General features: G+C 33.8%; 1 protein-coding gene across 1 annotated transcript in view; it reads right to left on the bottom strand.

Moving 5' to 3' along the window:
* Window positions 1–12,888, bottom strand: part of LOC144447268 (adenomatous polyposis coli protein-like) — an 88,901-nt gene extending 76,013 nt beyond the window's left edge. Inside the window, exon 1 of the mRNA XM_078137185.1 lies at window positions 12,775–12,888. Within this exon, the coding sequence (XP_077993311.1) occupies window positions 12,775–12,797 (23 nt within the window). The 5' untranslated portion in view covers window positions 12,798–12,888. The remainder of the gene's footprint in view (window positions 1–12,774) is intronic.
* Window positions 12,889–13,139: the final 251 nt, after the last annotated feature.

Raw genomic sequence — 13,139 nt, 5'->3', positions numbered from 1 at the left:
ATGATTAAATCGTCTTCGTCTTGAAAAGTATGTGATACAGAAAACCTTGTTAGAGATGATTTACTTTTGTCCTTGCTTAAAATAGCGTTTCATAGAGTTACATAGAATGTAATCTTACAGAGGCGCCTTTCCAAATGAAAGGACCAATAACAAGATCTGTTTGGCTAAAATGTCATTTACTTGCCAGTTTTTGAAGGAAAATACTCTCTGTTGTTCACAAATCTTATAGAAATGGTTCTCTTCTTAGATGAATGCATAATTAGATTGGTATGCATTTACATGTACATGTACTTGTCTATCAATCGCCTGAAAAGCTGCCTGTCAATCAATTCTAAACATGTTTCATTGGCTGTATGCATGCGTAATATAAATGCCACTGTAAATAAGCATACAAGTAGTATAGTATGACAAATGTAGTTGCCAAGAAATTATGATAATGCAGCACAAATTCCTGTAAAAATATGCTTTTTCCAAATATTCATATTAGTTGCAACTTTTGTGTAAATATTTGCCTACTTGTATATGGACACTACAAGATACATGTACAATGTAGAACCCTTGTGAATGCCCTAGTGATGGACATGTACCGTACATGTACATGAACCAAGTCATTCAGGTACACAAAATTCCAAGTTGTGTATTCATTGGCGAGTCAGAAAGCTCCCTAATCAATGAATGAGCAGAGGATGGAGCACCGACTATTATAACCATTTTCGTCAAACTACCCAGTCCTATTTATACTACTGGGGATATATCGACGTAATACTTGGTATTAAATTATCCAACACAGAGATGCAATGAAAACTTTGTAACAATACTCTGACGAAACCTAAGATTCCATACTGTGAGTAGTGCCTCCCTAAAGATGACAGTTTCCTTGTACAGTATTCCCACGAGCACAGCAACATTAGAAAGCTGACCTCTTGGGGAAACCGTAAAGTTTCTACATCCTTATAACATCAGTGTAATTGTAGTCTGGTATGACGTTACAACACCCTCACGTTCCATGAAGGTGAGCCAACCTTTGAGCTTTCTAGTGAATTGAGAAATTTATACATGTCTTGAATACAAATCACAAGAACTGACTGAGGTAATGCTGTATGTAAATTAAGTGAGTACCATGTCTTAAGGTGTGTGATAAATTATCACACATCTAATCCGGCAAACATCAATACTTTCTCATCCATGACAACTTGATGAGTTTCAATTTCATGCAGGAATACCAGACGACAGCAAGAATGGATAGCTCAGAGAAGAATTATCACTTCTTTGGCGCCTACACACATGAATTCAGAAAGCTACAAGTACATGCAAGGAATTTTGAATCAACAGATGTTACGACACTTGCCTTACTATGAAAATTTTTTGACACCTTCTCCAGAAGACAAAGTACTTTAAGGTCATGTGCCAGGTCAGGTCAGGTCAGGTCAGGTCAATATTTGCTGAATCATATATCATAATTCATCTTCATACATAATTCTACATCATTCATAAACGTTCTGGACCAACTTTCTAAGCTCCGCCAGACAAATGAACTGATTTTCACACCTACTGTACATGTTGTATATGTATTTTACATGTTTTAACCCTATCCAAAAATGGCTTTTCCATGGTTTACCAAAACCATCATCCATTCATCAACTGGCCTTATAATAATTATTGACAGATACATTTTTGTAACTGACAGTGATAGTATAATATCTTTCTATATTAAAAGTCTGAGGGGTTTACATGTATATTTAGATACTAATAAATCCATTTACTGTTAATGTGTGTTCATATAAGATACATAATTTTGTATTCCCTATAGCCTTTCATAGTAAAACATACATGTCATATTCTCTTATCTCAATTATAATAATATCCATTCTTTACTACTGGTGTCTCATTTATATAATTCCATATAAAGTGAAATCATAGTTGTGTGTTTACTTTTCCTCTATAATCCATTTCAGCTCATTCCTATCAGCCATTATTATCTATATTTGTAACATTAAATCTTATCTTTTCACAATCTGGTTATCGTTCTCTCTGAGATAAGAAGAATGAGATGGAGACTGATCAGAAGATAAAATATGACATTAATACATACAGGGAGGTGGGAAAGAAGTTCTATGTACTTTTGAGCATGGTTTATGAATGAATGAATGAATGAATGAATGAATGAATGAATGAATGAATGAATGAATGAATGAATGAATAAATGATCGAACAAATGAACAAATGAATTTGCTGTGCATATAGTGATTGTTTTAGACTGTAGACAACTACAAAATTTATCATATGCCCAAATATATATATGGCTGTACATGCAATGGCCAGGCAATCTTGCAAAGTAATCAAATATGGTTTCTCCATTCCCTTCCAGCATATTCCTCTGCTCCAATTAAAACTTTTATCCTTAGGGATTTGAAAATCTTGAAAGAGCAAGCTGAAAATTGGATTAACTGCCGAGAGCTTTCTAATTTGATTTAACCAAATTCTTTGAGTCTCCTTTCAAAAAATCCCACAAAATATTACTTTGTACCATGCACCATTTCCCAGTGATTGACTCAATAATGACGACAGACAGTACGTCTCCGTTTATTCTTGACTCAAAAAAGTGTACGTAAGGGTGAGAGTCTAAACGTGAACTCAATGACTCCTTCTATTAGAAATCTAATGTTTACATTCTGTGTAGGACACTACTAAGTGCTATATATATTAAAGCATGCCATATGCAATCAGTAAATACATATGCATAGTTCCTGAAGAGAGTAGAGTACAGTAGAACACCTGTATTGTAATACCTTGCTCTGGCCCACTGTCTATTTCATTATCAACAGATACTTGTAAATCTCATTTGCATACTAATGAGATCTACATGATGGCTCTAGTCCTAAAATAACTTGTGTTTTCATGCAAACACTCTATCTGAACTATGACTTTTACAAAAGCATTTAAAAACATCAGGTAATTTTGCTCCCAAGGAGGAGCGATATTTGAATAAAATAATTCCCCATATCCCTGCTACATTAGTAAATCTATAAAAGGTTCATCTCATCTCAAATTGTCAAATATTTTGGTCAATACTACAAAGATGTACAGATAAAGAGTTTATTTGAAGATGATTTGCATATAAATGTACTTTTAGAGAGAGATTGCCGTTTTCATTTTATGATTTCCGTTCACGACATTGCTGTTGCCATTACAACTGAAATAGGTCAACGGTTAGGAAGGTTTTTTGCTGATAGGGCAATCTGGAGTTGTTTATACATGCACATAAATTTCCTCTAAGGTCAGACTTTTTGATGAAATGGCAGATTGCAGAATCAGCAAATACACTACACTGACGATAAATGCACTTAAAAACCACAAAGTTACAAATTGTCATCTGCAGCATACATGTACATGCTCAGGGTTTGAAAATTCTAGAAATGGCAAAGGGAAAATATGGTACTATTTGTACAGTTTCTAAAACACATCAGATTTTAAATAGCAATTATTTTTTTTAGGAACTCAAATAATCTTTGAAACAAGAAAATGTGATTGATTTTACCTAACTACAGCCCCCAAACTACATGGAAGTCTACGATATAAATAAAACAATGTTTCATGAATACAAAGTTTTCTATCACGCAATACATAACCCCATGATAGTCATAAAGTATTAATCAAAAACATAATCACAAATATCAATATTTTTTTTCAGTAAAATTACATAAAGAATTAATCATACATGAATCATAAAATACTCAAGAAAAATTCAATATTAAGCTAAATTTTACGTGATAACAAAACCACTGTCATCATCACTTTCATTGTCTACCTGGACTGTCACCGAGTGATTCAGCAATGTATGATGCAATCTTCTATTCACTGACTCTCCTCTCAAGGTTTTCCTGAGATTAAAATATTGTCATGATTCATGGTGATTACCTTGATTTAGTTCAACACACACTCTACAAAATGTACATGTACATGTATGATTACTCATATTTTTTATAATCTGGGTGAATATACCACAAATATATCATATCAACATCACATACGTACATGTACATATTTGATATCAGTGTTAAAATCCATGCTGTAAGCACATCAGATCTACAATGTACAAAATGTAACTGAGTGACTAATACATACACTCACATATTTTATAATCCGAGTGAATATACATGTAATGTACCATAAATATGTCATGTCAACATCATATATGTACATGTACATATTTAATATCATTTTTTAAATCCACGCTGTAAGCTTATAGCGTATCAGATCTACATATACAAATGTAACTGAGTTCCTAATATATAGTGTACACTCACATATTTAATAATCCAAGTGAATAATGTCATATCCACATCAAACATGTACATGTATGTATAAGTTTATATCAACATTTAAATCCATGTTATAAGCACATCAAATCTAACTGAGTTCCTAATACACATCATATATACATATACACTCACATATAATGTGGGTGAATATACCACAATGTATGTATATCATATCCACATCACACACGTAGTACATATACATATTTAATGTCAGTGTATATCGATCTGGGCACATCAGATCTACATGAAACTGAGGTCCTACATGTCATACTGTAAAAATGATACATTTCACATGGTTCCATTACTATGGTTACCTTGCTAGAATATACCAGTGATTACATTTAACCACATCCCCCCACTCCTTTCCATTTCAACAACAGTTCTAAAACCTTTACAAAAACACTGCATGGTTAGTATTTTCCTCAATCAATCAATCAATCAATCAATCAATCAATCAATCAATCAATCAATCAATCAATTCTCTCTTGACAGTCTTCTAGTTGTCCATTTAATTTATTAATCATTTCTGATGGTAATTTATACACTGAACAGTTCACACAATAATACTGCTGAATGTTATTGTTTATCCCATCAAAACATTTTGGTTTTGTTGGAGGGGTTTTTATGTTTTGTTTTGTTTTTTTGGGGTTTTTTTGTGGGAGGTTGTTGTTGTTGGGTTTTTTGGGGTTTTTTTTTTTTTTTTTTGGGGGGGGGGGTTTGGGGGAGGGGTATTAGGTATATGTAACTTTGTTAACACATACACATGGTAGTGACTTAATCATCCACATTACTTCTGTTTATCTTTTAAGATTGCAGGGCAAGGTCATGAAAACATGTAGAGTGTAGAATGAATGAATTTTTACAATGGCATGCTTCACAAATGATATCCTTATACATCTTACATTACTACATTATACATACAACATGTACATGTATCGCTTGTGTGGAACCTCAAAACAGATGGAACATGCAGTTTCACTATGCAGACAGGACCAAAGTTATATGAATTATGTATAATTTGTATACTGTAGGGTGGGAACAGATGGAGTATCAGAATGACAGTCTGGGCAGGATAAATTAGAATATCCAACCAACAGTTCATAATATATGTTTGTTGACAATTTGAACACTTCAGATTATTTTTTATGCTGAGCTTCATTAATTTTCCTTCATTAATGGGTATTGCCACTTTATACATGTATATATAGCATATTTAAAGATATGTGAACTGCAGAACTTCTGTTTTGTTCTGATGAAACATTGGTGTAGTACAAAATACAGCCAGGGCAATGTAAGCCGTGCAATTTTATAATGAACGGGCCTTACCAAATATACAAATGTAACCTTGTCACAACCACATACATGTACAGGGTTGTGACAAGGTTATTCACTTTTACAGTGAAGGATGCAGATTTACAGTAGCTTGTGACAGGGCTGTCACAACATTGACAGTTTAGTATAGGTGTCCAGGGCTAGGACAGAGAGAGAGACATGAAATCTTATCAGTTGTCTGGATACACAGAATAGCTATAGCTGATTTACATGGTTGGAGACAGCCTGCCTAGTCCCAACATGCTGTTATTGAAAATCATGCCATCAAACATATGCGTATATTTACTGTAATGGGGCTTCACATCTTTTTTTTATCTCTCTAAAAGCTTTCTGTCGTCATTCCATGGTTATTCTTGTAGCATACATGATGTTTTAACAAGCCTGTTGAAATCTTGAAAATTAAATGACTCAGAATCGACATCAATGTCTTTCAATGTCAAGCCTTGTACATTTACAAATGTACGTTTCCATCCTCAGACAAGTTGGGAGACGAGTATTGACAAGTATTGCACTGGCGTCACCTGTTCCACTACTTTTACTTGTATATCAAGATTAACCACATTTTACTGACATCTCCCTTCAACCCACATCTCTATTCAAGAGACACTAACACATAGAATACAACCGCGAAGTATCTCTTAAAAGTTTCCTCATGTATACAGTTGGGTAGACTGATAAGATACATGTACATGTACATGTTTGTACGTCATGTTATAGCCATAATATACATGTAATATGGCTTCTCAAACAAAGTGAGAGCTAACCATAGACCCTACACGAAAAGGTCTGTGGTGTAGGGTCTATTGAGCTAACTGATAAGTGGCATAACACATCATATTTTACAGACTAAGGATTGGGATGAACTAAAATTCTATGATATTTGCTACTTCACGAGTCAAGACAAATTAAGTTTTTTAGAAATCAAACACTGAGTCATCCCAAAGCACACATACTAATGCTGAATGTGTGGACAAGTCTCATTTTTTTTAACAGACTTAGTTATTTGCAGGCAGTAAATAAACTTCTACAAGTTGGAGAAAATGTATTCTGTTCCTCATGTATTATATGTGTGTAATGACGAGTAATCTACATTTGTATATGCAAGAATCATATTTGCAATGGTAAAATAGACAATGTGTAACTTACAACTTGTTTGAGTCTGTATCCTGATGGATTGTTGACTGTAACATTTGTTGGAATTTCAAATAATCTCAAATGACAAGTTAATTTGGCTGTGATTGAAAACTACATACACCACTGGATTTCCTACAGTTTCTTAGAAATCATTAATATCAAACCATCAAGAATACTGTCAATGATTGATCGAATCTTTGGTCATACTATTCACAAGTGTAATGACATCATCATACGAATACTAAACAAGGTCAATGGGGTCAAAATTACCATATATCAACCATTTGTACTTGTCTAATGGAAATCGAATATTTTACCTGTCTGAGGAAGAAATTTAACAGTTTTTACCTGTCTGAGGGGAAATTTAACAGATTTTACCTGTCTGAGGGGAAATTTAACAGATTTTACCTGTCTGAGGGGAAATTTAACAGTTTTTACCTGTCAGGGGAAATTTCACAGTTTTAGTCCATTGTAGATATCGCCTATTCATGATAATTTTAACAAATTTTTATGTATCCATAACAGAAATTTTGACCAATTTATACTACCTGCACATCATGGAAAATGGTCACTTTTTATATGTGCATGTCAGAAGCCTGTGCCCAAAATATACATACATGTGTTTTGCTTATCTGTTGTTTTAATATAACTACATGTACATGTACCTCTACATGTACCTACATGTATCTGTGGTCAAAATATATCACTATTTGACTAGTGGGTGGTGGAAATTTAACTTGTTTTAAACTGGAAATTTATATGAAATAGGATACCCTTGTTTGGTTGAAAATTACTCACAAATTCAATCTACATGTATAGTTGGAGACATACATATAATAACCCTTATTAGTATCAGTGGCAGACCTTGGTGAGGACCTCTGCATAATTGAGGTTTGAAATTCTAATGACTTCTATTCTGAAATCCAACATAAATGCATATCTACATCACTAAATGCTATTAGTATCATGTCTAACACAGCATGGGGTTGGATAAAGTCTCTAGAACCTGTATCTAATTCACATGATCCATACATTCCTCAAGTGTGTATGGGATACCAACTAGCTTATTAGAAGGGATGGTGATCATACATGTCACCTCTAGTTTAGTTTATATGTCACAGAGGACCAATTACCGGGTACCCCAAACTCCAACCATGATGCCCTTTCCAACAACCTATTAAAGTCTGTATATTCTTCAAGTGTGTACTGGGATACCAACTAACTTATTACAATGTGACTGACAATATATGTCACCTCAAGTCTAGTTTATATATCACACTATGGACCAAACACCCTAATCCCCAACTCCCATCCCCTCCCCCCACACCTCAGGTACATGTAACTTGTACAATATATCTAATTCACATGATCCATACATTCTACAAGTGTGTGTTGGGATACCAACAAGCTAATATAAATGTGATGGTGATTCTTCTGCCAGTTCGGAGAGAGACATTACAGCTTTAGCGCTGAATAATTAAATCATTACGACATCAAGGTCCATAGTAGAGGATGGATCGAAACATCACGTTTGTTTCCAATTTACCTTTCCAAAGTAACTATATTGTACTGTTCATGGTGATTAAGGTCTAGTTTATATGTATGCCCATGTACATGTATGTCACAGTGGACCAAATAGCCCAACCCCAAACATTCACCCCTATTGCAATCCTGTTCACTTTGTCACTTTATGAACAACACAGCTACATGTACATGTACTAATGTCGTCTAAGTTTATCGAAGAATGTCTGAAAGATACAAATCCAGCAATAAGGATTTTGGTTCTCTGTTCTGAAGCTTTGGCTTTGAAGCTTTGTCCACTGATCAACAACATTACCTCTCATCTTTGATACACTTATAGTTTTATCTGTAAAACTGACAATTCAAACAATTGTTGATTTTGCTATTGACTGGAATCTATGCCTGTACCACAGTCTAGACTTTCTACAGTACAATGTACAACTATCATCCAGGCTTCACGTAGGAGATTAGAAATGGCTAGTAGGGAAGCTTAGATCATAAGCTCAGCCTTGCTTGGCTCGAGTAGTGTCAAAACGTGGGACCAGTCTTGCAGTGAATATATTGTGTACTGCAATATAAACCCTTGAGTCATAATGTCTACATTTGTACTGTATCTGAGTATAAAAGACATCTTATTTTGGAAATGGTACTGATTTTAATCCCTTATGTATCCTGTACAAAGGGTACCCTGGTCACCTTCAGGCTTTTGACCAGGATTCACCTTCAAAAATGGTAATCTAAAACTGTGTGTGTTTGCTAGGTTTCTGATCACAATTTTACAATGATCTGAAACCACTATAGTATATATAGAACAAAACACTGGTGATGCTCAAAAAAAAGTGAGTTTAGACAACCTTCAAATCAGTATATATAATTTAGTAAAGTGTCTTGTGAAAGTGGTTTACTTTTGATGATAATCATTGAAAGAAGTGAAACATACATGTACACAAAATACAGTTGAGTTTTTGTACATTACGCCATCAGCACCATTATATAGTATGAATATAAAGATACAGAGAAGAATTGGAAGAAAGAGTTACAAATGAGCTAAACATCATCGAAAAAAAGTGAAACATATATGGTATACATACAGAGTATTGAGCTAGATGTTTGGCTTTGAAAAACAAATTTACCAAAGTCAAACTCCCAACAATAACATACATGTATGAAAAGTTCAAAGGTCAACATTAATGGACTTCATTCACACTTGCCTCTTACTTGTTAACTGTTTTAATTACAATTCATTGAGATTATTGATAGCATCAAGGCCTTTAATTTCTAATAGTTTCATTGGACAATACTAACCTCTTAATTTTGAAATTACACGATGATTTCAACCATGAAATTAAAATGAACACTCAGGAGTAATGAGTTCATCCCAAAGACGTGTATTATGCATGACAACATCTCAATATTAACTCTGGAGAATTATTTTGGGCATATGAAAATGTACCTTTACGATCCACAATATCATTTATGAAACCTTTGATGGGTGATTCATGTCAACCTTAATATTACCCCAATTCATTCATTATTGGAGGGTAGGGAAGGGTGACAATAAAAATGTTTACACATTTAACCCATAGCCCATACATATCCTACATTCTTTGCCTGAAAGGTTATAGAACCGTCATACTACAGAGTTGTCAGTATTCAGGTAAATTTCATTATTCAATACATGCCATTTCTATCTATATCATCCATCATCCATGCATCAAAACAAAAAATTTAGCCATTACAATTGTAGTAATAACTAATTTGAAATTACTTCACACATGTACATGTACTAAAACTATTAGAGTCTAAAAATAACCGAAACAGTCTAGCAATGCATGAACCAAATACATTATAATTATCACAGCAACGTCATTACCACCTGTAATTTATTCATCAAAGCACTTTCCAAAAGTAGTATCTGTGTCCTTCATTTGCATATAATATCACGGCCTTGGATACATAATTTCATAGAAAACAATACAATATATTCATATTCTCCATCATTCAAACATATAATTGGTATTATAATAAAGAGGTACAAATGTAGATGCAATTATTTTTATAGTTCTACATCAAATTTTACCTCAGTGCCACACCCAAACAAGACAGTACACGCTAGGATACCACCTGTAATATGTATCAGTGTTTGTCATGTAGGGGTCATTTGTATCATTATCACCTCTATTTGAATAAAGTACCGGCCAATTATATATTTTACTGATAACTACCCTGGCACTGCCCTGGATTGTTTTCTGATATTTTTACAGATAATAAAGTCATTTTGTAGTTATCCTCCAGGTTGCGCCCTTTGTGGAAAGGTGTGACAGTTTAATACCATCTGTTTCGGTCCTATTATTAAATTTGAAATATACACTGTAGAACATCGCAGAGAGCAAAACATGATGCAGCACATTGTTAACGATACACTGTAGAACATCACAGAGAGCAAAACATGACGCAGCACACGGTTAACAATACACTGTAGAACATCACAGAGAGCAAAACATGACGAAACACACTGTTAACAATACATTGTAGAACATCACAGAGAGCAAAACATGATACAACACACTGTTAACAATACATTGTAGAACATCACAGAGAGCAAAACATGACACAACACACGGTTAACGATGCTGATGAAACATCAACAAAAATTTGGATTCGCTTCCAAAAAATATTTTGACTCGGAGGAGAAATTTCCATTTGTCACTGTGACCCCAGAGTCTATGAACCCTCATTCTCCCAAACTGACGTAATATGTACCAGTGACCATCAGAGCACACAAAATGACGCAGTACACATCTGACGACATTATCAAAACATCAGCCAAAAATTTGGGAAATGCATCTATAAAAATATTTGGACTCCATGAGCACACATTTTAATTTGAAACTATGAACCATGAGCCCATGAACATTCATTCTCACAAAATGACATCCTGCGTCAATGAATATTGCATCTCGTTAAGTGCTTTTCTAGGTGTCAATTTTCTTGGCAATTACACAACAGGCAGGTGCAAATAGTGCTCCTTTTGTCAGGTAGATACAGAGAACTTCTTGGCATGTCACTCAACGTGACAGTTACTTCAAAGGCCAGAATGACTATTTCCCTCATACCGAGACAATACCAAAAACATGGAAATTTTCGTTTAAGACTTATTTTTGCTTATTTCGCTAGAAATAAAAAGGCAAAAATAAATTGTAACTAAAATGCCTTCTTGTACATGAACACAGTGTACATGTCTGGTACTTAGTGAAAATTAGTCTTTCAGAATTAGCTGATGACTATAATAAAATCGCAAAATATTCTAGTAGCGAAAATATCTACGTTTACAGTACCAAGACAATACCAAAAACTGTTCATTTTTCTTCCTCGTGTGAAGTACAAAATGTATTGGTGACAAATTGTAGCTCTTAACAGTAATATTGATTGTACCAACCACAGCAAAAAAAGTCAATACTACATTCCAACATTTTTATGTTTGATGGATTTTACCATTATCTTTGATCGCAATATTTACTCAGATTTTAAAAACCTTGACAACTAAAAGGGAGACATTCAGTAAATTTCACTTACATTCAATAATAATTTCAGACACCAAATAAAAGCCTGGAGGAGCTGAAGTAAATTTTACTGACTTACAACCGCATCGTAAAATGCTATTGGAATCATTTTGTTAAATACAACGAAATATCCATACTTATATCATAAAAAATTTATGGAAATATGAAATAAATGTGAAGATATTTTAGCATGACCTATATAAATATAAATTTACTGATCATAAAGCTACGTCAAGTAGATTGCTGTAAAATATATGTTAGTACATGTACATCCCCAAAAAACTTATAACCCAAACTATATAGAAAGCTGTTACCAGTTACATAAACTAAAATACATCTTTTTTATATTATACACGTAATACATACATACATTTTCAGTATCAATGTACTCTTATATTTCAGCTGTATTGTGGCCAGGATAATCAACTGACCAACAGACGTAGTCTTTGAAACATCCCGTATAAATCATTGCAGGAAGAACATTTTAATCAAATTGGAGACTCAAATGTCATTAGTAACATGTGAATATATTGTGGATAAACAAACTGAAATAATTTCTAGAAAATTTTAGTCATATATTAAACTGAATTTGACCCTAGTGGATATAAAATGATCACAAATTTTAATGACTGTTAATTAGTATTAACAACTACACTTACTGAAATTATTTTTATAATTCACAAATTTTGAATACTTTTGATTTCATTAGTATGTTACTATACACACATTTGACAATAATTCCGCCATGAAAAAATTTGGTAATGAACAGAGAACAGCCATAATGTATCAACATTAAATAACAGGTAAACGGACTTTCAAATGTTGGTATACAAATGTATGTCCCACACATCTGACAATATATAATCTTTTTTCTGGCCTTAATTTTCACAAAGCATGCCTACCTGACTTTTTTCGGTGGTTTCATTTTGATCAGCCAATTCCTATTGTCCGGCGATAAACAATCGGATGGGAAAAGACAGTGCTGAGTGGGCTGTATTGGCAGCTACAGGTTCTGGTAGACCTGTCCAACTAATTTGCATATAATTTACATAAACCTCTGCTGGAGATGTGACTGTTGGAGGCAGGTGACAAGCATCACAGCTTTGTGACCACATGCATACAGTTATGAATATGAAAATTATGAATATTAAGTATGACTAATTTGAATACTATTTTTAATATCTGTCTACTTTTCTGTACATGATGCGTGTACAGCCATTATTCATTGTACCTACCTACCGTGACATGACGATTAATAATTTAAACA

This window comes from Glandiceps talaboti, chromosome 16 (genome assembly GCF_964340395.1).
Source record: "Glandiceps talaboti chromosome 16, keGlaTala1.1, whole genome shotgun sequence".
Taxonomy (NCBI): Eukaryota; Metazoa; Hemichordata; class Enteropneusta; family Spengelidae; genus Glandiceps; species Glandiceps talaboti.
Note: the sequence above shows the minus strand (reverse complement) of the source record. Positions and strands in the feature narration are given on the sequence as shown.